Source organism: Hemicordylus capensis, chromosome 1, assembly GCF_027244095.1.
Source record: "Hemicordylus capensis ecotype Gifberg chromosome 1, rHemCap1.1.pri, whole genome shotgun sequence".
NCBI lineage: Eukaryota > Metazoa > Chordata > Lepidosauria > Squamata > Cordylidae > Hemicordylus > Hemicordylus capensis.
In genome coordinates, this window is record NC_069657.1 from 455,667,732 (window position 1) to 455,695,695 (window position 27,964).

At 49.0% G+C, this 27,964-nt stretch overlaps 1 protein-coding gene across 1 annotated transcript; it reads left to right on the forward strand.

Moving 5' to 3' along the window:
* Positions 1-3,692: 3,692 nt before the first annotated feature.
* LOC128339512 (angiopoietin-related protein 7-like) lies at positions 3,693-27,463 on the forward strand. Its single transcript, XM_053283587.1, has 6 exons — positions 3,693-4,088; positions 10,453-10,678; positions 18,517-18,654; positions 22,622-22,838; positions 23,957-24,152; positions 27,317-27,463. Exons 1-6 carry the CDS (start codon positions 3,693-3,695, stop codon positions 27,461-27,463), a joined length of 1,320 nt encoding a protein of 439 aa, XP_053139562.1.
* The last annotated feature ends 501 nt before the right edge of the window (positions 27,464-27,964 follow it).

The window sequence follows — 27,964 nt, forward strand, 5'->3', positions numbered from 1 at the left end:
CCAGCAACCTTCTGCTTGTTATTCAAGCATTTCCCTGCTGTGCTGCTTAAGGTGGTACAGGTCCCTTAAATGCACAGTCACAGATAGGAAGTATGTTACTGTACCTGTGTTCAAGATGATATGTGAAAACTGTACCTAGATCTCTACCTGTGTACCCTGTACACCAGGCCTGCTCAACTTTGCCCCCCAGCTGTTTTTGGACTACAACTCCCATAATCCCTAGCCACAGTGACCAATTGTCAGGGATTAGGGGAGCTGGAGGCCAGCATCTGCAGGAGGGCCAAATTTGGGCAGCCTTGCTGTACACGCATTGTATGAGAGTGTTCAACATAATGTCTGAATAGCATTCATATGTCCCCCACACCAGGTTTTTAGAAAGTGGCTTTTTTTGAACATAGAGGTTCCTGTAGCCCACAGAACTAAGAGCTGCCAAGAGGCCTCTCCTCCTCTGTGAATTTATTTCATCCCCTTTCAAACCATGCAAAGCCAGTGGCATCATATGCTCTATCTGCATTCTGCACGGTGTCAAGAAGGACCTGTGGGTGGCACCGAGCAGGAGGCTGAAGCAGAGGACCTCTGAAGACCCTTCCAGCTCTACAGTCTCATGACCTGATGACTTCCTTTCCTCTCTCCTGGCCCTCCTTTTCATCAGGCAGCCCCCAGTTTTGCCGATATACAAGAGAGAGCAAAGAATCTCTCCCTAGCCACGTCCCCCACCCAGTTCATTATTCCGCACGCTTGTATCCTGTTACCCCCTGGCCACCTTTTCTCTCACCTAAAAAGCCCCCAGTGTTTCATCCCCTCCTTGTTGGGAAGAGGCCACAGCCCAGCCTGATCCTCTGGGTGGCCCTTTTCTTTTCAGCCCCTTTTCCAGCTCTCTGATGCCACTTTGGGGAGGGGGTGACCAGAGTGCCGACTAGGGGAAAAACCAGGGATGGTGTGTGTTTTCCTGGAAATGTCTCTGTGAGGACCCAGCCCAAAGCTGCCCACAGCCAATCAGAAAGGGAGGAGGAAGACGCGTCACTTCCACCCCCATCCAGCTCCCTTCCCAAGCATGGCATTGTCTTGAAGCGACCTCCCCTTCCTGGGGCATCAGAAGAGCTTGTCCCCTGCTGACAGCCTCCCACATAATCTCCTGCATGCTGATCTACTCCTGAAGGTCATACTGGGCCACCACCCTCCTCCTCCTCCTCCTTTTCCTCCTCCTTGTGAATTGACTCAGAAAGTCCCTGGATGCTATTTAGAGTTCAGTGAGAGGATCAGGTGGAATAAGCCTGCCGTGCTCACTTGCAGCACACCCGGCTCCTCTGGTGTTCCTCTCGGTGTGTCGCTTAAGGTTGCGGAGGGGCTGGTCCTTTTGCAGGTAAGTTGGGGCTTCTTCCTGTCACCAAGGGCTGTTCTCCTGGGGAAGGAACTTCCTCCTCCCCTCCCCACGTCCCCCTTTGAGTTTCTTCGCTGGCAGGACTGGCCCACATCCCTTGCATGAGATGATCCTGGGCACGGCAGAGAGCTCGAGCAGGCAACCACACCAACCCAAGGGCCCCCATCTTTCACTCAGCAGTGTGAGTAGCCAGAAGAGCCATCACAACCGGAGGAGCTGACTTTGCTTTGGAATGTGGGGCTGAAGGGGATGGACCGGGGGCTGCTGTGAGCCGCGGAAGCCCCCAAACTGCTGCTGCCCAAACCCCAGAACTTTGCAAGAACTTGTCCAAGCCACAGAGAAGCAAGAGCTCTACTTGCTAGAGACTGCTCGGAGTTCCTTAGCAGGTCTTTTTTTTTTTTTTTAATTCATCACAAAGACTTACTTGCCACTTTTCCAGCCATCAGGATCCACAAGGTGTCTTAACATCACTAGGAAATTTGCTCCTGGGAATCTGTACAGCTCCCAAGATCCACATCACAAGCCCTGCTCTCTGGCCTGTTCTTACTGGAGATTTGTTTGGCAGATAACAGGGCCTTCTTTGTGGAGACACCACAACAGTAGAATTCCCTGTAAGGAACTCCAACAGGCTCCCTCCCTTCCTGTTTTTACACAAATTCTAAATATATTTTTATTTCAAGTTTTCACGGCTACTTTAACTTAGTTTTATTGCTACTGATGGTTTATTACAGTATTTTCTGAGATATCTTTTATGGTTTTGTTCAAGTTTGCATTCTTCAGTTGCCAATAGTAGGTCTTTCCAATGTATTTTAGGAAGGCAATTCTATGGCTGACATCCAAACTAATCTCTTGTGTGCTGAATAGCATTTCACATGTGCAACAGGGAGGGGTGATTTTACCTTCCTCCCTTGCCTTTTGTAATCCTCTCTGCCACCCTGAAATATGTCTCTGAAGGGCCTGCAACTTTCAGGGGCATATTTTTGGGAGGCATGGAGGGCTGCAGGGAACTTAGGAAGCTGCCATATACTGAGTCAGACCCTTGGTCTATCTAGCTCAGTATTGTCTACTCAGACTGGCAGCGGCTTCTCCAAGGTTGCAGTCAGGAGTCTCTCTCAGCCCCACCTTGGAGATGCTGCCAGGGAGGGAACCTGGAACCTTCTGCTCTTCTCAGAGCGGCTCTATCACCTGAGGGGAAGATCTTACAGAGCTCTCACTTCTAGTCTCCCATTCATATGCAACCAGGGTGGACCTTACTTAGCTAAGGGGACAAGTCATGCTTGCTACCACAAGGCCACCTCTCCTCTCAAAGGGGATTGATGAAAACCACCCCTTTCCCATTGTGGTGTGCATGCTATTTGGTGCGCATAGTGTTAGTCTGGATTTCAGCCACTCTCACTTTCCTGCCATCCCCTTACCTCACCAAAACTCTTCATTTGAAATGCTTATCTAATGAGCAGATACAGATTTAGCACCCGCAAATCCTGGATTGTAAGGAATTCATGTTTACTTTTGTTTTCTGGTCTTCAGGAGAAAGGAAGACAACTGGAAAAGTCCTAGGACAGGCAACTGTTTGTGTTGGGCCGATGCATGGTGGTAATGAGAGTCCATGCAAGGTGTCTTGTCCATCTTGCCTTCTTTGATGGCAAAGAAGGATCTGTCCATGGTGCTGAGAAGCTGGTGAAAGATAAGCTTAGCTGGTGAAAGATAAGGTTTCTCTGAATGTGCTTTAAGAGGTGCTCACCAAGAAAAACATCAACTGGAGGCAAAGCCATTTGATTTAATCCATGAAAAGAAAACTTTGAGTATGAATCTGCAAGACTAAGGAATTAGAGATAAAGATGCAGACATCTAGGGTGGAAGTTTGGCTTTATTTCATGTTAGAGGGAAGAAAAGAGGACATATGAAGCTGCTGTATATTGAGTCAGACCCTTAATCGATCTTGTGCAGTATTGCCTACACTGGCAGGCCGTGCCTCTCCAGGGTTGCATGAGGAGATGCTGCCAGGGATGAAACCTGGGACCTTCTGGGTGCAGAAGGTAATGGGACATGTGTGACATGGGAAGACCTACTGTTCTCTTGGCCACACACTCTGGTTTCCTTGTTCATGTGCACCTCTTAAGCTGAGCCCTTGATCACCCTTATGACAACCGCACAGTCAATCTGAGACTCTCCCTTGCGGACGATTGCTTCCTCTTCAAGCCAATGCCATGCACGTGGCTTGCACCGGGTGGACCTCTCTGTGTTGGGCAGTGCCTGCATGAGGGACTGCGCCATACCCAAAGGGCCCCGACTTCTACCGGCTGGTCGCACCATGAAGCACTTCCTTCCTAGGAGGCCCAGGAGTGTGGCGGTGCAGTCTCTCGTCTTCCTGGCCTTCCTGAACTGTCCCTCGCTGCAGAGACCCCTGGCCGCCGATGGAGATGGCATGAGCGGAGATGATGGGCACCAAGGCAGCCCTGGGCTCATCCAGTGTGGAGAGTACAGCAACCAGGTCTTGCCCAACGGAAGGTGCAAAATCATAGCTACCCTCCCGCAGCTGGATGAGCAGAGGTGCCCGGACATGTTCCGCTGCACGGACGAAGTCTCCTATTGGCTGCACGAGAATGAGGAGCGGAAGCAGCAGATCCTGGAACTGCGCGAACTCATCTCCGAGCTCCAGGAGGAACTGCGGAACCATCGGCACCGCATCAAGGTTCTGGAGCTGCAGGTCAGTCATTGGCGCTGCCAAAGAGGTTAGGGGGAGACTTAAGACGTTACTCTGAGAAGCAGGAGGGTTGCTAAGTACTTCAAAGAGCGTGGGCCTGGGCCCTCCACAGCCCCGCTTTTGATCACCAAACTCAACCATATCCCTCCCACCGCCAGGATACGTATGCATGTTTTTTCAAGTCTCTAGTATTCTAGATCTAGAATCTATATCCTGATCAAGCAGGGCTGTTCTTCTGCTCTTACCGTGCGACAGCTAGGAAGGTGGAAAAGGCAGAGAGCCGAGTGAGGCAAGGAGCTCACTCCTGTGCTCTTTGCAGGTGCCTCTACGGCTGCAGTCCCTTTCTGGAAGAGGTCAGGGAAGGGGCTGATGAGGTTCAGAGTACTGAGCCATTCATTGGGGGCCTCATGGGCCATCCCCTAAGGGTGCCCCTGCTGAGAAGGCCCTGCTTCCAGTAGGAAGATGGTCTCTCAGCCCAGGGAGCAGGGCTATTAACCGGTTCACTCAAAAATGCTCAAACCTGGGTCCCCAGACGTTGATGGGCCACCACTCCCATGACCAAAGGTCCTTGTAGCCAGGGATGATGGGAGTTGTAGTCCAGCAACATCTGGGGACCCAGGTTTGAGCACCCTGATATCAACCCATTAAGTGTAAATATATGTGTTGCATATTCTCACAAGTTCAGTCCTCCTGGTGCCCTTTGAGATTCCGGTACAAGGGGAAAAAAAATAACCTCGGAAAATAAATTGCTGTCTTAATTCACAGCCTTGCCAGTTGTAACTGCCTCTCTGTGATTTAATCAACTAAAGCCTGAGTTGATAAATCTACCGTTTAAAGCTTCCTACCCTACTTCTTCTGTTCATTCACAGAGGAGGGGAGAGATAAAAAGGAATGAATTCTAATATATGCCCTTTAATACTTGGGTGACTGGAGGGTACAAAAATAGAAACTCCCCCCCACCTCCCGGTAGAGAATCAAATAAGAGAGGGGATGGTTGATCTTCAGGGATGCTAGTGAGGAAAGGTCGGCCCTTTAGGAAGGAACAATATTTCCCGGTTATTAAGATGCATAAATCTGTGCCACAAAACGGAGCCGAGATTTGTTTAGGGAGATTCCCCAGGTGCATGATTCTGCCAATTGCATTCTTCACCTGCATCAAATCATTTGGTTAGCTCTGAGTGTGGCAGCAGCTGAACTCCTGGTATTTGCCCTAATTGGTTTGAAAGCTGCTGGGAATTTTCCCTGACGAGCCGCAGAAAAATGGATGGGGCTTCTCTGTACTTGCAGACACACTGCAGGTGGCCCTGGCCCGAGGCAAGGTGATGGGGTGCTGTTGAGGGTGGCACAGAGTGGGAGACAGAAGGACCTGGCCCATGGCATGCGATCCGAGCTCACCTGTGTGTGCAGACCACATTTAAATTAACTGCACAAGCACTCCACGTTCATTTCAGTGGAACTTGGACATAGGAAACTGCCATATACTGAGTCTGACCCTTGGCGCATCTAGCTCAGTATTGTCTACACTGATTGGCAGCAGCTAAGGCAGGAGCCTCTCTCAGCCCTACCTGGAGATGCTGCCAGGGATTGAGCCTGGGTCCTTCTGCCTGCAAAGCAGGTATTCTCCCACTAATCCCCCTGTTAATTAGTGTGTTTGGAAGGGAGGCCATTTGAATTCTCTGCCTTCAGTGCCAGAATATTTATATATTTGATTTAACTGAGTGCCCCACCATTCTCCCAGAAGACCCAAGGGAGCCTAAAGTAAGTAAAGCGTGCTGTCAAGTCGGTGTCGACTCCTGGCAACCACAGAGTCATGTCTCTTTCTTTGGTAGAATACAGGAGGGGTTGACCATTGCCTCCTCCCACGCAGTATGAGATGATGCCTTTCAGCATCTTCCTAGATCGCTGCTGCCCGATAGAGGTGTTTCCTATAAAACCCCTATATGGTGTGTCTGGGAAACATACCAGCAGGGATTCGAACTGGCAACCTCTGGCTTGCTAGTCAAGTCATTTCCCCACTGAACCATTCGGTGGCTTCAAGGGAGCCTACAACAACAATAAAAACATGGCAGCAACTACTTTGGTTCGCCCTTCGGCACAGACCTGCTCATTTCTGTGCGGGGCTTGTACAGAGCGGATTGGGCTCTTTGACAAGCTGTCGTTGGATTGCTGAGCCTCTCAGTAGGAAAATGACAGTGCAACAAATATTTATATACCGCTTTTCAACAAAGGTTCCCAGAGAGGTTTACAAATGAATGAATGAATGAATGAATGGGCTCCCTGTCCCCAAAGGGCTTACAATCTAAAAAAGAAAAATAGGATGGACACCAGCAACGGCCGCTGAAGGGATGCTGTGCTGGGGATGGATAGGGCCAGTTGCTCTCCCCCTGCTGAATAGGGAGAATCACTTTTAAAAGGTGCCTCCTTTGTCCAATTATCAGGGAAATCCAAAAGGACCACAAGTAACCCCTGCTAACTTGGCAAAGAGGCACCTTTTAACGTGGTGATTCTCTTGTATTTAGCAGGGGGAGAGTAACTGGCCCTATCCACCCCCAGCACAGCATCCCTCCAGTGACTGTTGCTGGTGTCTGTCTTATGTTTCTTTTTAGATTGTGAGCCCTTTGCGGACAGGGAGCCACCTTATTTATTTATCATTTCTCTGTGTAAACCTCCCTGAGCCATTTTTGGAAGGGCGGTAGAGAAATTGAATGAATAAGTAAATAAATAATAAATAAAAATAAAGTATCCTCCTTTTTTAATCATTCTCTGGAGAAATGTTCTGTCATCTTTCCAGATAAGCTTCCATAGGGAGCTACCCAATACTGGATCAGGCCTATGATCCCCACTGCACTCTCCCCTGATTGACAACGGGTCTCAAGCTGTAGATGTCAGCCTTTCGGAAATGTGCTGTGTTGATTCAGTTGTTGCACTTTATCCCAGTAAGGTTCATCCAGGAAGCACAGCTGTTGCAGGAGTACTGCATTTTTTCCATTATGTCAGCCAGCACATCTAACTGATGGACACCTATTGGCCAGTACCCATGCCATCACTAGCAAATGCAGTTCTTCCAGCCAGTGGATCCATTGGTAGCTTTTCACATTTTATTCACTGTATTTATATTCCATTGTTCTTCTAAGGAGCTCAGAGCAGTATAACGATATTTTAGCCTCACCCCAACCCTGTAAGATAGGTTAGGCTGAGTGATAGGGTTGTGGCCCAAACTCATGGAGTGAGCTTCATGGCTGAATGGAAGTATGAAACCTGGGTCTCCCCGCTTATAGTCTGGCACTTTAACTGCTAAACCATGCTGTTTCTCATTTGTTTGACTGCTGGGTGGAGTACCAACAGGGTGTAGTGGTTAGAGTGTTGGACTAGGACCAAGGAGACCTGAGTTCAAATCCCCTTTCTGCCATGGAACTCACTGTGTGATTCTGGGCCAGTCACTTCTCTCTCAGCCTAACCCACCTCACAGGAGGTAGTGGGGTAGTTGTTGTGGGGATAAACTGCTCGGGGCTCCTCGGAGGAAGCACAGGATATAAATGCAAAAATAAATAAATAAATGTGACAGGCAAATTAAAAAAAAATAGCCCGGGGATGCTTAATAACCAGAGAGATGAAAGAGGCGAGACAATACTTTTTATTTTAATTTTATTGATTTACTGATTTAAAGTTGCGCCATTTTATCTGTCAGTCACAAGGATTCTCAAGGAGGCTAACAACATTTCTAAAAGTATAAATTGGCAGATCAAAGCAGTCAGCAATAGGACTGTGGACATTTTTAAAAAAAACCATTTTGGAACCCTGTTCATTTTCATTACTGTTTAATTTGATTCAGGAGCACTCTGTGCTGTGCCGTTTGTTCTGGGACTCATTCTGAGGGTCTCGGTTTGTTTTGCCTTTCATTTTCAGGTGCTTTCTTTGTTTTTTGTAAAAAAGCCCTGTACATATTTGTGCCACCATCTGTAGCAGCCGCAGAAGCTGCAATACACAGCTGCCTTCCATGGGTACCATCCTGAATACCCATAATGCCCCAGAATGCAGTGTTATGCCAGGGCAAAGTGAGTTTATTTTTTAAAGGGAGCATGATAGACACTTATTGGCTAGTAACTGTGACATCACAAGTAGCGAAAGACATAGCTCCTGCTGCCCTTGATGTACTGCCACTTTATGTACTTTTCCACTTTAAAAAGTGTCATCACTTCCCCGCCCCAAGTTCTCAAGTTCTTGAGCACTCTTCTATGGTATTTTGGGACGGGGTGGGTGCACAGCTCGCTTTTAAACAAAAAAGAGTGTCAAACGCTAGCAAAGGTGTTCACTAATTGTATTAACAAGGATTAAAATACGTATATGCCACTTTTCAACAAGAAGTGTTCCCCAAATAGTGTATATGGCAAAGGGAACAACAAAGAGCACACGGATATTGTTGCTTGCCCAAGAGGGATTCCCACTTCCTTCCCAGCTGATTTCCTGGAACTTATTATGGGAGATCTCCAGCAGGAAACTCCTTCACCCTATTCAGTCTGGGGCACATCCTCCTTGCCTCTTGAGGTCCTAGAGCAGGGGTAGGCAACATGCAGCTCTTCCGATGTTGCTGAACTACAACTCCCATCATCCCCAGCTGCAATAAATTGTGGCTGAGGGAGGTGGGAGTTGTAGTCCAGCCACTTCTGGAGAGTCACACTTTGCCTGCCCCCGTCCTAGAGCGTATCTCTGGCACGGAGAGCTGCAGGACCACAATGAGTGGAGTCCATCTTCCCTGGCTGGGCCTTTTTGGACCCCTTGGAAGTGGTGGGCAGGCGCTCATCGCAGTGCCTGCTCTCACTCCTTCTCTCTGGACAAGCTCCTCACAGGTGGGACCCAAGCCTTAAGAGATGTAGGGGTGGGGCCTGGGTGGGGCTCCACCCACTGGACCCAGGTGCAGTGGCGTCTGGGGGGGGGGGGACACAGCCCAAGAGAGGTCTACCCCCTCCCCGGCTTCCCATTCATTAGAATCAAGCCCTGTGGACTGTAGAAGTTGGCTGGACTGTGCCTCGTTAGTGGTTCTCTTCCTGTGATGGGGAACCCCGTGACTGGGACCAACTCTGACTCACAAACAGCCACAGGGAGGGACGCTATGCTGGGCTGAAAAGGGACAACGGAAGCTGTCTTGGACTGAGTCAGACTGTTGGGCCATCCAGCAACTCAGTTTCGGTGACTGGCATCAGCTCTCCAAGGTTTCAGGCAGGAGGCTCTCCCAGCCCTACCTGAAGATGCTGCCAGAGAGGAGAGCTGGCCTTGTGGGAGCAAGCATGACTTGTCCCCTTAGCTAAGCAGGGTCTGCCCTGGTTGCATATGAAAGGGAGACTAGAAGTGTGAGCGCTGTAAGATCTTCCCCTCAGGGGATGGAGATGCCACTCTGGGAAGAGCATTTAGGCTCCAAGTTCCCACCCTGGCAGCATCTCCAAGGTAGGGCTGAGAGAGACTCCTGCCTGCAACTTTGGAGAAGCCACTGCCAGTCTGTGTAGACCAGGGATTCTCAAGGTTGGGTCCCCAGATGTTATTCGACTTCAACTCCCATAATCCCCACCCTGGTGGCCTTCGGTTGGGGATTATGGGAGTTGAAGTCCAATAACATCTGGGGACCCAACCTTGAGAATCCCTGGTGTAGACTATACTGAGCTAGATGGACCAAGGGTCTGACTCAGTATATGGCAGCTTCCTATGTTCCTATGACTGATGGATAGATTGATCATATGTTTATGTATATACTGCCTTATATGTGTATCCCTAGGTGGTGTACACAATTTAAAACAAATACAAAACACAGTAAAAACAATTAAAACAATTTCACAGAATTTAAAAATGTAATACAATTTCATAGGATAAAAACAATGATACAGTCTAAAATTAGTTAAAAGCCTGAGAAACCAGGTGTGTCTTGAGGGTCTTCCTAAAAGCAATCAGAGATGGTGGTTGACAGGGAGCATATTCCAAAGCCCCAGGGCATCTGGGACCTTCTGCATGTGAAGCTTGCCCCATCCCCTAAGGGGAACATCTCAGAGCTGCCGCTGCTCCTGTAGTTACCCATCCAAATGCAAACCGGGGCAGATCCCAAAGGGGACAATTCATGTTTGCTACCTGAAGACCAGATCTCCTCCCAGTTACTCTCCCCTGCTAAATCTAAGAGAGCTACCAGTTTAAGAGATGAGTCTCTTTTCCCATTCTGCAGAGATTCATTACATGTGTGTGTACACACACACACACACAGAGCTGGAAACAGATGGGAGCTTATGCCAGTTGGAGATGGTGTGTTCGAAGCACCTCTGAGTCGCTCATTCTCCTGTTGTTGTTTCTCCCCGCTGTGCCAATGCCAATTCCTCCTCCTCCCAAGCATGAAGAGAAGGCCAGTCGGAACTCCACGGTAGAGCAGCGGGTCCAGGACTTGGAGCAGCGCTACCACGAGGCCAACAGCCTGCAGCACTTACAGGCCACGTTGCTCTACGACATGCAGGCCCAGGTGCACAACATCTCCCTGCTGATGGAGTGGGTGAGGCACAACCCCGGCTGCCTGGGTCCCACGGAGATGCGCATCCAGCAGGAAATGCACCATCATCCAGGTGACTCACTGGCCGGCTGAGGTCGCTTGCGGTGGTTGACAGTGGCGTGGCGAGGGTTGCCCTCTGCAGCTGTGCTTAGTAGAGTTGAGTGGAACATTCTCTGAAGATGCTTTTAAGCTCACAGTTGGGGGTTAAGGGGGCAAAAGGCCTCCAGATACTGTAAGGGGCTTACAGAAAGTGTAAGCTGAGGGGGCAAAAAGTTCCCAGAACCCAGTAACCCTATTCGCCTTTTCCACTGACACCACGACTTATTTGTATGGTCCTCGTGGTGATGGTGGTGGCAGTCATGCTAAGCATCATTTTAATTCCAAGTTCCTTTCTACCCTATTTATTTATTTATTTAACATATTTTAATACCGCCCAAAACTTATGTCTCTGGGTGGTTTAGAACAAAATAAAAACAGAAAGTAAAACATTAGTTAAATCAAAAACAAAAAGTTTAAAACATTACAACAATTTAAATTTTTTAAAAACAATATTTTAAAACAGCATTAAAACCATTAAAACAATATTAATTAAACGCCTGGGTGAACAGATGCCTTTAAAGACTTTTTAAAAAGCTGTCAGAGATGGGGAGGCTCTTATTTCACTAGCCTGTGGGCTTCCCGGAGACATCTGGTGGGCAACTGTAGGAAACAGGATGCTGGACTGAATAGGCCATGGGCCTGATCCAGCAGGGCTCTTCTTATGTTCTTATGATGACACCAATGTGGAGATTGGAAGCATTACTTCCGGCTTCTGCCCTCACTCTGATGGTATCATCTTGAAGTCAACTCAGAGTGAGGGAAGCAGGAAGTGATGCTTCTTGCCCTCATTTTGGCATCTTCTGGGTCAGAAGGAATTTTGTCTCTATAATCAGTCATATATCACAAATCAAAATCCGCATTATTAAACATTCACACAGAATAATTTAAAAGGAGGCATTTAAAAGAAGAGGAGCACCAAAGAGCAGCAGGGAGGGCGAACGTCTCTAGCAGTCAGCGGGATGAATGCTTTATCCTCTTCACATTCCTCTTCCCAACCTTCTTGCCAGAATGTCCCCCCACAACCCCCACGTTGCAGCCAGTGAATGGATTCCGAAGTTGGAGTGGGGCGGATTTCAGCTCATAAGTTTCCATTTAATTGGGTTTTATTTCATTCTGGGACAGAATGACTTGTCTGCCTCTGCCCACCCCAGAAAGGGAGGCTCTAGAGCGGGGGCATGGGTGGGCAAGCAACCCCCCCCGAAAAAAGTGGCTTGCTCCCCACTGCCCCCCCATTTGTGTTTCAGAAAGCTAATAAGGCTCTACACACGATCAGTGTGTCAAGCCGAAAGGGGTTCCCCGGGGAGAGCGGACACGCAGATGCTCTCACCGCAGATGGGCACGGAACCCTCCTCGGGTGGGCGGATCAGATGAGCGATGGCTTCGCTCTGGCACTCCCACACCCAGCCGCGGCTCACCCGGCAGCTCCAGGGGTCGGGTGAAGGGAAGTGGCGCTGTGCAGCGCCCCGTCCCCCAGAGCCCTCGTGATGCACTGCAGTCCTGGGCTCCCCCTCGCCCCCTCCCTGAGTGTGTTCACCGCAGCTGCGAGCAGCCGCAGCAGACACATAACCCCCAAAATGAGGTGAATTGGGCAAGTGCTCTATCAACTTCCTTTAAGGGGGTGGCTCCGTAAGCGGGCTTGACACTGTGGAGCCACTGGGCTCACCCGTGAGCCCGGTGGTTCTCACAAGCAAGCAAAACTGGGCAAAGGGATCCCAGCCTGGTTCTGCTCGCTCGTGAGAATCGCCTCTATAGGTGGGGAACAGCTCGCCCACCCAGGCATTTCACCCCTTCCCTGTTCATCCCTCCACACACACACATTCACAGCTTTTCTTCTGCTGCCGCCAGTCATGCAAAGAACCAGCAACCGTCTAACACTATCGCAACCCTATTTGGAGGAGAGCTGGTCTTGGACCGGGTCTCACGATCAGTGAGACCTGGTTTAGGGCGCTGAGCAGGCAGGGAGCCCTGGGCGGCCAGATCGGCTGCCCACACGATGCCCGGCCCCGAGACGGAGCTGGCGGGGGCTGGGGAGCTCGGGGGCCTCATGGCCCCCGGAAGACCCAGTATGTCCTGCGCAAGCACGCAGGGCATACTGGGGAGACCTCTGAGCCGGGAGGCTGCTTTTAAGCCTCCCGGTCGGGGGTCTACTCGCTAGTAGCCGCAGCGCAGAGCCGCACTGCAGCTACTCACGAGCAGATAGCCCGGGTTTGTGGAGCGCTCGCTCCGCAAACCCAGGCTAAGGGGCGGGCTACAGGAGCGGGTTAGCCGCTCCAGAACCACCGGGCTCGGCTGCAAGCCCAGTGGTTCTGACGATCACAAAAATCGGGCTTTCCTAGCCCGATTTTTGTGATCGTCAGAATAGCCCCCTTGTGTAGTAAGCAGAAATGTGCTCAGTGGGGTTTGCCTCTGTTTGCATGCGGATGGGTGACTACCTGTGAGTGCTGCTTCCCATCACCTCGTCCCCGTAGGGGGTGAGTCATAGCTCAGTGACAGAGCATCTGCTTTGCAGGCAGACGGTCCCTGGTTCAGTAGTCCCCAGCAGCTTCGGCCAGGCAGGGCTGGGAGAGGCTTGGAAGCTGCTGCCAGTCAGTGCAGACAGTACTGAGCTAGATGGACCAAGGGTCTGACTCGGTAGGAGGCCGCTTCCGATGCAACTCATTCTGCAATGTAGTGAAAAGCTTTGTTTTTTTAAAAAAATTCAAAAACCACTCCCCACCTTCCTGCTCCTCCTCCTCTTCCTCCTCCCAGTGCTGAGTGGCAGAGCAGAGGTCCCAGGCCCAGGTGGAATCCTTGGGGCTTTCCGTTTGCAGCTAGCAGAAATCTGGCAGCAGTCAGAGGAGAGAGACGTACACTACGTACATGGACCCTGGTGCCACTCAATGTAATGCGGCTGAAATCCTGCAGGAGGGGCTGGTGGCAACTCCACACACATAGAACGGTGCAGTTCCCAACACCCACAAACCTCCTTCTTCCATGGTTCAAAGCCAATGCTCAGGGAAATCGCCCATTTTGGAAAACCCAACCAAATAAGGCAGAAGGAGTGTGGCCAGGGGGATTGGTTCGGCAGCAGTAAGGCTGGCTAATTGGCAGCGCCAGGGGGCAACTGCGATTGCCTCCTGACTGCCTTGGCCGAGCTTGGCCAAATGGCCAAGACCTGCTCTCTGTGGGGTGGGAAGGGGGGGGGGAGATGCGGGTGGGGGGGGGAGGTGACGGGCAGCATCCAGGCCAGGTTTCCCGGCACCCGCTTTTTGCCCAAGAACAAATCCCTTTCACCCTGCTCTTGTCTGGACAGTGCTAGCTGGTAAAGATGTCTCTAGCCCTGGTTGGTCCTTAAGGTCATTCACATGACCGTTACGGGAGCGGGGAGGGTGGGGAAGGCAGGGTCAAACCTACCTCCCCACCAGACAATCCGTGATTGCCTGTGCAGCGTGCAGCTGCCAGATTTGGCTTTTTAAAAGACAAATTTTGGGTTACGGCCCACTTGACTCACGAGTATACCCCTGAGGTTCTGGCCACCCCACCCACACCATCTGCACTGCTCTAGCATAGATTCAGGTAAGAGAGAAGAGCACTTGAGGATACATAGAGGGTCCGGGTGGAACTGACTCCCTTCTTACTCCCTTCTCATCGTGCCCCAGACCTACTGACACTCAGGTGTGTTCCTGTGTGTGCTTCCGCACTCCCGGTTCTGGTTCTTGGTTACACCAAAGTCTAATGATATGTTGAGGGGAGGGAGGGAGGGAGAGCACAAACATGCACATGGCACTTTGCAGAGTAATGTGGAGAGGAGAGCTGGTCTTGGGGTAGCAAGCATGACTTGTCCCCGTAGCTAAGCAGGGTCTGCCCTGGTTGCCTAGGAATGGGAGACTAGAAGTGTGAGCACTGTAATAGATTCCCCTTCTTAGGGGATGGAGCCACTCTGGGAAGAGCAGAAGGTTCCAAGTTCCCTCCCTGGCAGCATCTCCAAGATAGGGCTGAGAGAGACTGTAGCCTGCAACCTTGAAGAAGCCGCTGCCAGTCTGTGAAGACAAAACTGAGCTAGATAGTCCAATGGTCTGACTCGGTATATGGCAGCTTCCTATGTTCCTATGTTTGTTGCTGATGCACCTGAAATTGCTAGCTGTTATGCAGAAAGTAGAAGGACCACTGGCCCTGTACTCAGGCTGAGAATCTACCAATGAAGTCACAAGATATTAGAGAGAAAAGGAAGAGAGAGAGAAGCCAGGGTGTCAGAGCCCGAGGGGGAGCAGGGAGTTCACTGAGGTGAATCCTTGACTATAAGGCATTCACAGGAGACTGCCACCATCCACTTTATTTGAATGTGAGACAAACCTCTCTCTCCATATAGGACACCTCGGGGGTGGAGGTGGGGTAAAGTGGCAAAGCCCTCCCTAAAAGGGGCTGAGCAGTCCTAGGCCTCCAAAGATGTGTGACTAAGGCAGATCCAAAATGAAGAGTAGCAGAATGCTTTATCAACAAGGGCTTATTATTCAGTTAAAAGAAAAAGGTTTGCAGTACGAACAGCTGTTTTTTCATAAAGCAGATTGTAAGAGAGAGCGTTTGCATTAACTTGGCAACTCGGAATCAAGCCATAAAAGAAGAGAAAAGAACTTCCCTCACACGTCTAACTGAACTGATCCCTGTTTCATTACTCACAGGCTGTGAGTGTCGTTCCCACCCAGTCCTCTGGGTTGGTCCTTCTGTTTTGATTTCCCCAAGCTTTCCCCCTTATTAGGAAAGGCCCACCCTCCCAGCAGTTGCTCTCAGTGAGGCCTAGTCCTCCCGCAAAGCCTTAATATCACTACATAGGGGAAAGCCGCGGTGAATGGCTGTCAGTGGCCCATAGAAGCTAATGGAAGGGTCTTTTCCGCTCTCCATCCCATACAAAAGTCCTGGCTGCTACTGATTAAGTCCTGGTTAATCTAAGCTGCCAAGTTGCTGGCTATGGTTATAAACAAGAACAACAACAACAAACCACCAGACATTTGTTTAAAAAAAGAGAGGGGGGGAAGGAAGCTCCCTGCCCCAAGGAGTTTACAATCTGTATTTCAATAATGAGTGAACAGGGGGGGAGTGAGATCAGAGAAGGGAAAGGATAGGCAAGGATAATGAGCAGCACAGAGAGGGGCAGACCCAGAGGGTAGGGGTGGAAGCCAAGGCGTTTGTGTGGGCTTCCGCTTTCTTTGGGGAGAGCAAGGGGTCCCCACTCTGGGTTCTCAGATGCTGCCGCACTACAACTCCCATCATCTCCAGCCCAATGGCCTTTGGGGCAGGGGATGATGGGAGTTTATTTATTTTATTTGTTTAACATATTTATATACTGCCCCAAACCCATGTCTCTAGGCAGTGCACCACAAAACAAACAATACAAATTGAACATAATTAAAACCCAACTTTAAAAGTATTAAAACTATAAATCTATATAAAAGCCTGGGCGGTGCACGCATGTGTCTTCAGTGCCTTTCCAAAGGTTGCCAGAGATGGGGAGGCTTCTGTTTCGGTAGGGAGCACATTGCAAAGCCCAGGGGCAGCCACGGAGAAGCCCTGTCCACGAGTAGCCGCCCGATGAGCTGGTTGTTGTTGGAGTTCTAGTCCAACAACATCTGAGAACCGAAATCGGCAGACCTCTGAGGTTGAGAATGAATAGTGAAGACGGAAGTGATGGCTTTACAGAAAAAGAAGCTTCTAAGGAAGGATTTGAAGGCAGAGCAAGAGGCAGCAGGTGAAGAACCTTGGTCATCCGTAGAGGCCGTACCTCTCTTTCTCACTCGGGGATCTCCCCAAACAAACTCCCCCTTAAACCTCAGCTGGTCCTCTCTTCCGAGAGGCTCCAAGCCTCAGATTTCAAAGGGACTCCTGCTAATGAGGTTTGTGTTGCTTTCGGATGAGGCTTTTCATCCCCTAACAACCAGATCAACTGAACCCATCTTCACGCTGATCTGCAAACTGGGATAAGGAGAGACTTTCACCCACTAGCCTGAATCCAGCTTGAGCCGCTGACGTAGGACGAAGAAGATCCATGCCATGACAGCCTGCAATCCTTTGAGCTGGCCGGCTCGGGACTCTCTGTGCTTTGCTTTCTGTTCCAGTGGGGATAAATGGGGAAGAGGCCAAGCCACTCGGCCCTGGAACTCATGGTGCCGCTGAGGTCACGTAAGCAGAGCTGTCTCTGGTCAATCAGTCTGAATTCTGCACCAAGAGACGCAGCAGCGTGTCTGTTATGCAAACCAAGAACAGATCTTGCAGAGGGGTGAGTGGATTTCCCCCATTCCATCCCATGCTGCATTCTGCTACTCCTGGATTCTGGTTGAACTAGGGGAATTTCTAACATTAATTCTGGAACTGGAGCATGCACAAGGCCCGTTCACACGCTATGTTCAACACTTATACAATGAGCGTATAGTGTACCCACATATAGTCATCCACATGCTATGTTGCATGCAGGCACAGAAGTACACGTCCTCTCTATTCCATGCACTTGAAAGGCCTGTATCCAGGTTCACCTTTAAAAAGAACCGAGGTACAGCCATTCACACAAACACATGTACAAGTGTGCAGACTTCTGTCCGTTCATACAGATTAACGTCTGAATCAGGAAGTCTTTTCTACTGAATCAGGCCATTGGTCCATCAAGCGCAGGTATTGGCCACACTGACTGGCAGCAATTCCTCGGGGTCCTTTCCAGCTCTACCTGGAGAGGCCAGGGATCGAAACTGGGACCTTCTGGAACTGCAAAGTTGTCGCTGCTGCTCCTTTCCCTGCTTCTCCTTTCCTTGTGGTCAGCCAGGCAGCTGGTGAATTTCAGCAGAATTAATGAGCAAAATGCCTTTTCAAAATAACCTGATAGGATTCAGCAGACTGGATCAAAGGGTCATCACTGGATTTTGATTAAAAGCACAGAGGACCGCCCCCCCCGCCCCCCATTCTCCCCATGATTAATGGGTAAACATAGCCACAAATAATAAAGAGAAGATTCCCTTATATAAAATACTATTACAACAGCATCAGATTAAATATCACATAGTCAGACCGTTATATATACGAAGCAAAGAGGGTTAAGTCCAATTTGCAATTCAGTGTTCTCATGGGTTTCAGAGTTAGTACATGATATTTCTACAGTGCTGGCTGCAAATTGTTCTTGCAAAGATAAGCAAATCCAAAATAGTCAAGTAAGATCAAATGTATAGTCCGACATGAACCAAAGTTTGATAGCTTCAATATACAGGCCTAAATTGTCAAAATACAATAAAGACAATGAGTACAGAATAAATTACCTCTAGTTTAGATAGATAGATAGATAGACAGACACAGAGAGAGAGAGAGAGACTGAAACATGCCAACCCCCCTTTGCCATTCTCCTTAAATAGGTGTGATAAAATCAAGATGCTTTTTCTGCAGTGTTGTGCACAAAAGTGCTCCTGTGCATTGGTAAAACACTACAAAAAGAGAGTCTTGTTGCAACCATATGTACTATCACCTCAAGATTGCTTCTTTTGCAGTGTTTTATTTTTGTGCCTTGGTAATGGGAGACATAATATAGGATGAACTGGGGAAACTGGACACTGTGGCAAACTGCAAAAGTGCAGTACTCTGTAGAATGTTCAGAAATAAAAGAGGAGCTGTGGAGAATCATAAAGCATTGATTGTTCTACTTCAGAAACAAGGCAAGTTCATCTGGAACTCCAAAATCCAAGATAAGGAGAATTTTGGAAGCATTCATAACTTTGCACAGTTTTGTCGGTTTCTGCTTGCCCTTGGAGAACAGAGGGCTATCCAGGGTTTGTAGGTCAATTTTCTTGATTTTTTCCTCAGATGCAAAGTATGCCAAGAACTGCCCCATTGACTGTGCCTCTATATACTACAATGGGGTCCGGCGGTCTGGAGTTTACAGCATCATGCCATCCGTGGGTGGGCTGCCAATCAATGTACTGTGTGAGATGGATGTTGAAGGTATGGTAAGAGTCAAAAGCTTTCTTTCAGGTGCTACTAGTCCTCATGAGTCATTTCTTGGTAGGCTGAGGTCTGGTTCACACGTTGCTTTTTCTGTGAGGAGGAGGCTGCAGAAAATGATGGGAGGGTTTCCCCCACTCCAGGGCCAGCCTTAGGGTTGTTTGGCACCTTAGGCAAAGTTTGATTGTTGGCGCTCCCCCCAGCCAAGAAGTGCAGACACCTGGCTTTAACTTGAGGCATGCCGGCTGCTCATGTGTGGGGTTGAATGACCAGCCTGCGCAGATGACCAGTGAATGACTGGCCCGTGGGAATACAGTGGGAGAGAGTTCTCAGTCTATTATGGGGGCGAAACCCGAACCCTTCAGAGATGAAAAGATCCTGCTGTTAATTTGGAAATCCAACCTGAGACCATTTCGTAGGAGACCAGCTGTTTGTTTGGGGCTTCTTTTGAGCAAAGAAGACTGTGAGCCCTTTCTCACGATCGCGTGAGAGGGCTAGCTGGCGGGCGGCGGGGAGGGCTGCAAAAACCCGCCTTCCCCATAGACGATCTCCGAGGACTGTCTGGGCATGCAGATTGTGCGCCCAGAGAGTCCACCGCTGCCATAGGCAGCGTGGAGGTGCGGGGTCCTTGACTCTTTGTCCTGGCCCCCAGAATTCCCACAATGCACTGTGCGAGTGCATGGTGGGGATGGGTGTCCAACGATGGGTGTCTGTCTGTCCATGTTTCAGCAAAACACCGAAAGCAGCCAGTGCTGAGACAATCAAGTAAACTGCGTTTGCTCTCTTGACTTCATTTCAGAGCCCAGCTTTTTAGCCGGGTTTGCTGCCGAGGCACTGCGGGGAGCTACATGCCTGCCAGCAGTTCCCACGGAGAGCTAAACCCAGTCTTAGCTACCCTTTCCCGCTCTTGACTGCTTCTGAGAACAGCCTCTGTGGACTTCCTCCCAGTCTGTTTCTGGGCCCAATTCAAAGTGCTGGTTTTAACCTTTCAAGCCCTAAATGGCTTGGGACCAGGTTCCCCGAGAGAGCACCTTGCCTCATAGGTCCCAATGAAGACCTTAAGATCTTCTTGGAGACCCTTCTCGAGGTGCCCCTGCCAAAGGAGGTGAGGTGGGTGGCTACGAGGGAGGGGGCCGTCTATGGAACAGCCTCCTCAGTGAGGTTCTCCTGGTTTCACCACTGTCTTCTTTTAGACACCAGATGAAGACCTTTCTGTTCACTCAGGCTTTTAAATCTTTTTTTTTAATTTTACTTAACTTTAAGAAACAAGTTTTAAAATTGTTTTGTACTGTATTTTGTAGTGTGTGTTTGTGTGTGTGTGGTGATTTGATGTGTTTTTATTGGATGTTTTAATGTTGTGTTGTGAGCTGCCCAGAGAACAATTTGTTATGGGGTGGCTAACAAATGCAGTTATTATTATTATTATTTATTTACACAGTCAGACAGGTGTTATTGACTGGTTTGTTTTATCCAGACATCGAGTCCTTCCCAAGGACCTGGGAGGGCTGAATTTTATTATCAATATTGTTCTTGTTGTTATGATAGATATCGTCGCAGAATATAGGCTGTTCCCAGTAAAGCTGCTTTTTGCAATTGGCTGATGGTGATTTCTGTAGCCCCTATGGTGTTGAGGTGCTCTTCAAGGTCTTTTGGAACTGATTATTATTATTATTAATTTATTTTGGTGTGCAGAACATGCAGGCCCTTTGGGGAGCAGGGTGCAGTATTAAGTATTACATTCTTACACCAGTGTGCAGAACATCAGGGGTGCAATACAAAAGGCTGAGAGAATAATTGGCCGTGCTATCTTCTGGCATGGTTTATGCGTCCCCCACCCCTGCCAAGAACAGGTGCCGTATGCGACCACCTAGGTCTGCTTAGTGGACAGGACAGACCTGCCTCTTTCATGTCCTTGGTTGTTCCTCCTCAGTTCTTTCTGAGCCAGTTCAGAGGATATTTTACCAGCCCATGCAATTAAAACGGGGATGCACCAAGCTGATGGAAAGCATTCTCAAGGATAAATTTGTTAAACCTATAGAAAAACAGGCCCTGCTGAAGGAGAACCAGCATGGCTTCTACAAAGGTAAGTCTTGCTTCACTGAACTTTTGGAGTTATTTCAGTGTCATTCTGGCTGAAGTAACATTTCAGGCAGAACTATGCAAATGAAGGGGAAGTGATGCGTTCTTGGCAGAGGTAAACTCCAGGGTGGGATTATGCAAATGAAGGGCAAGGGATGCATTCTGGGAGAGGTAACCTTTGACAAAGACTATGCAAATGAAGAGGCAGTGATGCATTCTGTGGGAGGTAACCTTAGATAAGAATATAAGAACAGCCCTGCTGGATCAAGCCCAAGGCCCATGTAGTCTAGCATCCTGTTTCACACAGTGGCCCACCAGATGCCACTGGAATCCACAGGTAGGAGTTGAGGGCATGCCCTCCCTCCTCCTGTTACTCCCCTGCAACTGGTACTCAGATGGCAGTTGTCCTGTGTTGTCAGGGAACCACCTGGGGGGAAATGGGTGGCCATGTGGGAAATATGGGCTTTAAAAACTCAGAACTCATGGCAAAGAGATTTTGGCAGCTTGAGTTACTATTTAACTGACAAGGGTACCAGATAGATGCCCCTGCCAGGAAGCTGGCCAGAACACATCCGATAGGGACCTTAACAAATTGTGGCTTTTTTACCCAAGCTTTTATATGATTGTCTCCACTTCTGCTTCTTGTATTGTGTACTATTTTTATGCTAGTGTTTTACTTTAATTAAAAAATAATAATTTATTTTTATATCTTTTAGCTCAATATTTTAATGTGCCTTTTTTATAATCTTGTTTTTAAATTTTATTGTGAGCTGCCTTGGGATTTTCTTAATAAAAGGCAGGGTACAAATTTAACAATAAATAAAAATAAAATAAAGATACTCTCTCCAGAACTGAGCTTTCCAGGCTTGGAGGCTGAAGAACTGGGCCAATTTGAGGTGACGAGGGAGGATGTTCTAAACTGCTGATCAGGGGCCTGGAGCACCTTCCTTACAGGGCAAGGCGACAGCATCTGGGGATTTTTAGTTTGTAAAAGAGGTGACTACAGGGGGACATGTTAAAGGCGAATATATAATTACGCATGGTGTGGAGAGAGAATTTTTCTCCCACTCTCACAACACTAGAAGCAGAGGCCATCCCATGAAACTGAACACCAGGAAATTTAGGAGCCATAAAAGGAAGTACATTTTCACACAGCACATAATTAATATATGGAATTCTCTGCCATGGGAAGCAGTGATGGCCAGTGCCAGACTGGGGGCATTGAGAGGGCGGTGGAATGTATGTGGGGAGGGCGCCAGGTTTTGAGCAGAATAGGAAATTAATGGTGGGAGTTGGGGCACAGGGGCAGCGCGCGGGTAGGATGCACCGGGAATATGCCCTGTTGCCCTGTGGGCCGGTCCGAGCCTGGTGATGGCCACTCGCTTGGAAGGCTTTAAAAGGGGCTTGGACAGATTCATGGAGGGCAGGTCTTTCAATGGCTACTAGTCTGGTGGCTATAGGTCACCTCCAGCCTCAGAGGCAAGATGCCTCTCAATCCCAGTGGCAGGGGAGCAACAGCAGGAGAGAGGGCTTCTGGTGGGCTATGGTGTGAAATAAGATACTGGACCAGATAGGCCTTCTTGGGCCGGATTCAGCAGGGCTGTTTTTTTGTTCTTAAGTGTGCACCCATTGTGATGTCTTTCATGGACACCTTAATAACACCCTCCTGGTATGTCGCTTGATCACATTCTTCCAGACGCTCTGTCAGACCTTCTTCTTTGGGCTGGCTTTTCATAGCCACATTAAGCTGCAGGTGTGGGAGTTTTTTACAGCACAGATATGACAGATTGTTAGTTAATGGTGTTGCTCATCTCAATTACTTGGGATGAGCTTGGGTTAGGAATTCACTTTGCTAACGGACTTCCTAAGTAACCCAAATCCTTGGCAGGTGGAGGCTGGACAGTCATCCAGCGGCGGCAGGATGGGACAGTCAATTTTAACCGGACGTGGAACGAGTACAAAGACGGCTTTGGAGATTTAAATGGCGAATTCTGGATGGGCAACGAAAACATTCACGAGATCACAAGCCAAGGGGACTACTCCCTCCGCATTGACCTGGAAGACTGGAACAATAAGCACAAGCATGCCTTCTATCAGCTTTTCAGGTAGGTGTGGACAGTGTTGGGTTAAAACCAGAGAGTACACCTGAGCTCTCTAGGGCCCAGGGCATTATTTCAGCCCAGTTAAATAAAGCCATAGCACCACCTGCTTTGAGCTAAGTTATTCATTTGATTTCTATACCGCCCTTCCAAAAATGGCTCAGGGCGGTTTACACAGAGAAATAACAAATAAATAAGATGGATCCCTGCTGTCCCCAAAGGGCTCACAATCTAAAAAGAAACACAAGATAGACACCAGCAACAGTCACTGGAGGAATGCTGTGCTGGGGGTGGAGAGGGCCAGTTACTCTCCCCGTGCTCAATAAAGAGAATCACCACATTAAAAAGGTGCCTCTTTGCCCAGTTAGCAGGGGTTAGGGTTGAAATGAAATATCCATATGTTGGATTACAATGCACTTTAGTGCTGTTCAGTTAACAGCAATGTACATTGGAACTAATATCATGAAGCGGATTGGGTCCACATGGCCATACTCCCTTACTTCATTTGTGCCGAAACTGGCTCTTCTTTAAGCAAAGGTGATGCACAGCCTTTTCAGTCTCCTTCAGCAAGAACTCCATCCAGCCCTTACTTTTCAGTCAAAAAAGATGTAATAGAGCAATCAGGCTGTGTATAGCAACCCACCCACCCACTCTTCATTTTTTTGGGGACCTTGTGGCATTGGAGATGATTGAATGCAATTAGCTCAGTAGCGGTTCATCCTAACAGGCACCAAAGGAGGTAGCTCAGGATGCTCCTCTTTCTCCCACCCCCCCTCCCGACAGCTGTGCTGCGCTGCCTGCAAGTTAACCATGCAACTCTACCTGATGAATGGCCAGCCTGCAGGCAGCACAGCTCTTGGGCGAGACGGGAGAGAGAGGGGAGCAAATCAAACTGCTGCTGGGAAGCAGAGGTAGCTGCACCTCCTTTGGTGCCCGCTGGCTCTTGTCTGGATGAACCACTCCTAGACTAGAATATTTGCATCTCCTCTGCTGCTCCCACATTGAAGTGGAGAGCCGGGAGTGCAAAGTACATCTGCTTCTATTCCCCTCCTCATCCACATCATTCCTGAAGTGACTCTAGCTCTCTGGAAGACTGTTTTGGAACCTCATCTCTTGGCTTGCAGCATAGAGGATGAGCTGAACTATTACCGGCTGCATGTGGAAGGCTTTAGTGGGACTGTGGAGGATTCCTTTGCCTGGTACCATGACAAGAGGAGCTTCAGCACGCCTGACTCGGGGAACATCTGCTCTGCCATCTCCCACGGAGGCTGGTGGTACCACCAGTGCTTCTTCTCCAATCTCAATGGTGTTTATTACCAGGTAAGGTGGGGCCGTTGTCCTGCCCTGCGCAACTCGTGTCTCCACCCTGCCAAACGCAGCCCACCACCACGTGTTGTGACTTTGCTTGACAACACATGCACACCCGCACTCCTCTCAGTTTTTTGCAGTCCCAGGAAAACAGCAAAAACGTACCGAGCTCCATTGTGGCAGGGGATGATTGGAGCTGTAGTCTAAATCCAAGGGCCCACCTTTGAAACCCCTGTTCTGGTAGCAAGGCCTTTCCCACTGGGGTGCTGACCTCCTGGAACGGGCTCCCCAGCAAGACCGGATAGGCCCCACCACAGCATCCTGGGGCAGCCAGATTAAGCTGCTGCTCTTCAGAAAGGATTTTGGCTTCCCTGTGGTGTGTGGCAGCCTTCATCTCTGCTGCTTTGTTTCATGTGTCCGTGGACTCCTGCTCTGTTGTCGTTTCAATTTCAATGTTTTTGTGGGCTTTGCTCTTCATAACGTTTTGTTGTTTAAGATTTTTGATGTGTGCCACTTTGGTTTAAAACTTTAAGAAAAGTGGGCCTTTCCCTTTTTAAAAAATAAAACTAGTTGGAACCTCCAAAGATCCTTGCCATTTAACTCATTTTAACTTATTAACTCATTTTAACTGAGTCTATTCCAAATCGAGGCAGGAAAGCACAGCTGGCACCAGTCCTAGAGCTGAACCTTCATGACCGCTGGGTCATAGAGGTTGAGAGTGGGAGGATCCCTTTGAGGTCATCTAGTCCAACCCCCTGCTCAGTGCATGAAACCCGGAGCAAGAACATCCCCACAGATGGCTGCCCAGCCCTTGTTTGAAGACCTCAAGTGGGGGAGAGCCCACCACACCCCCTAGATAACTGGTTCCATACTGAACTTCTCTTACACTCGTAGAGGTCATTCACACAATCAACAACTGTGTTCTACTCAGGTTTGGGAGCTGTGTGTGCTCCCAGTTTTCTGTTGTGTGGAAGCAAGTTCAGAGGAAAACCTGGGTAGCTTCCCCCCACTTTGCTTCCACATCATCACTTCTACCCAGGTTTCCCTCCTACCTTGCTTCTACACCAAAAATTGGGAACACACACAGCTCCCAAACTGAGATAGAACACAGTTTCTGAATGTGTGAATGACCTCCAAATCTTCAGCCAAAATCATCCTCCTGCTGTGACTTAAGCCTATTTGATCTAGCCTTTCCTGCAGGGGCAGCAGAGAACAAGTCTGCCCTTCCTGCTTTGTGACAGCCCTTGGAGTATCTGAAGGAGTCTGGTTTGAATTTCTTATGAACATAAATTCAGAGAACAATTTGTTATGGGGCTGCTAACAAATAAAGTTGTTTATCATCATCATCATCATCATCATCATCATCATCATCATCAATTATGATCTGCCTGTTCTAGATGGGGGTCACACTTCCCCAAAAGGAACAGGTTCGCAGTCTGGGAGTACTTCTGGATTCGCACCTCTCCCTGGTTTCTCAGGTTGAGGCGGTGGCCAGAGGGGCTTTCTATCAGTTTCGGCTGATATGCCAGTTGTGTCCATTTCTTGAGATGAATAACCTCAAAATGGTGGTACATCTGCTGGTAACCTGCAAGCTGGATTACTGCCATGTGCTCTATGTGGAGCTGCCTTTGTACGTAGTCCGGAAACTTCATTTGGTTCAGAACGTGGCAGCCAGGTTGGTCTCTGGGTCATCTCGGAGAGACCACATTACTCCTCTGTTGATGGAGCTACACTGGCTGCCAATAGGTTTCTGGGCAAAATACGAAGTGCTAGTTATGACTTACAAAGCCCTAAACAGCTTAGGCCCTGGGTACTTAAGAGAACGACTTCTCCTCTATGTGCTCCACCGCCCATTGAGGTCATCTGAGGAGGTCCATCTCCAGTTACCCCTAACACATTTGGTGGCTACACAGAGACGGGCCTTCTTGGTCGCTGCCCCGAGATTGTGGAATGCGCTCCCTGCCGAGATACGAGCCTCCCCATCTCTGGCGATTTTAAAGAAATTTTTGAAAACACATCTCTTCAACCAAGCTTTCTCAGCTTTTTAAAACTTGTTTTTAAATTGTTTTGGCTATTTAATTGGTGTTTTATGATGTTTTAATTGTTAATTATTATTTTATGCAGTTTATAAGCTTTGTTTTAATTGTTAATTGATTTTAATGGTGTTTTAATGTAAACCGCCCTGAGCCTTTTGGAAGGGTGGTATAATTTTTTTTAATAATAAATAATAAATCAATAAATCAATAAATAAAAGTTCTTATGTAAAGTTCAAATTATGAAAGAGAAAGAGGCCTTAATTAATTAATTAATTAATTAATTAATTACACCTCTCCCCTGTCTTTCTGCTTATGAGAATAGTAGGCAGCTAGCAACCTTAAGAGGGGCTGGCACGATGCATGGCCTCCCAGCTCCCTGCAGGCTTCAAGGCAAGCCCAGACGCTGTCTGCAGAGGAAGCAGCATTTCCACAGGTTCCCTCATTTGCAGCAGTGGGGAGACCTCCTGGATGGCAGCTTCCAGGCCCTTTTCTGCTTCAGAATCAGAACAGTGTCTGGGCTCACCTTGAAGCCTGTCGCAGCAGCAGCAGCAGCTGCCCTGGAGAGCAGCACTGCACGAGGGAGCCCTAACACTGCACATCGTGCCAGTCGTCATTTTTTTAAAATCATAGCCCTCACAATTAAAAATCAGAGCAATCACAGTGCTGAAATCGGCAATTTTAAAAAGGAGAAGAGGAACAGAGACGTACACTTGGGCTTCCTTCCTGATTTACATGAGTTAGAGTGAGAGCTGGTCTTGTGGCAGCAAGCATGACTTGTCCCCTTAGCTAAGCAGAGTCTCCGCTGGTTGCAGATTAATGGGAGACTAGAAGTGTGAGCACTGCAAGAGATTCCCCTCTTAGGGGATGGGGCCACTCTGGGAAGAGCAGAAGGTTCCAAGTTCCCTCCCTGGAAGCATCTCCAAGATAGGGCTGAGAGAGATTCCTGCCTGCCATCTGGAAGAAGCCGCTGCCAGTCTGTGAAGACAATACTGAGCTAGATAGACCAATGGTCTGACTCAGTATAGGGCAGCTCCCTATGTTCCTATGTTCCGATGAGAGTTACAGCTCTGACAGAGAACCAAGACTGGTATTGTAAAGACGGGCACATTGGGTTTGTTTTCCTCTCTCTCCTATTCACAGGGTGGCAGGTATTCCCTGAAGAACCGCAAGATCCTAGGGCCTGACGGGGTGGTGTGGTACACTTGGAAAGACACCGATTACTACTCCCTCAAGAAGGTGACCATGATGATCCGGCCCCGGACCTTCCGCCCTCACCTCTCCCCATGAAGGCCTCTGGAACCGCTTCCTCGTCTCGACTGGGTGAGAAGCCCAGGCACTCCGGCCTGCCAGCACCGTCTGCCCTTACAGGGGTGTGGCTTCCACTGCTGGTCAGCCACATGGATGGAGCCAGCAACCGCTCACACAGCAAGGCTCTTAAAAGTCCCCACGAGTGGCACACGTTAGCACCCAGGCTGGTATGGCCGAGGAATGGGTGATGGGGGGTCCCAAGGGATGTCCCGGCGGCAATGGGTGGTAAAGGTGGCAGCCAGTGCCCAATGGAAGTTGTGGTTTCGAGGGGGGGATATTCTGTCCAGTTTTATCTGGGACGACGTCCTTGTCAAGGTACAGACAGGAAACCAAGGAAATGGGTTTTGCAAGATCCCCATATATCATCTGGAAGGACACGGGGAGGCTCCAGCCTGCAGGAGCTCAGTGCTGCCCTCTGCTGGCTTTGTTGGGACACTGACTGGACCAAAGAGTCCCTTTCTGGAGGCTCTTGCTTGTCTG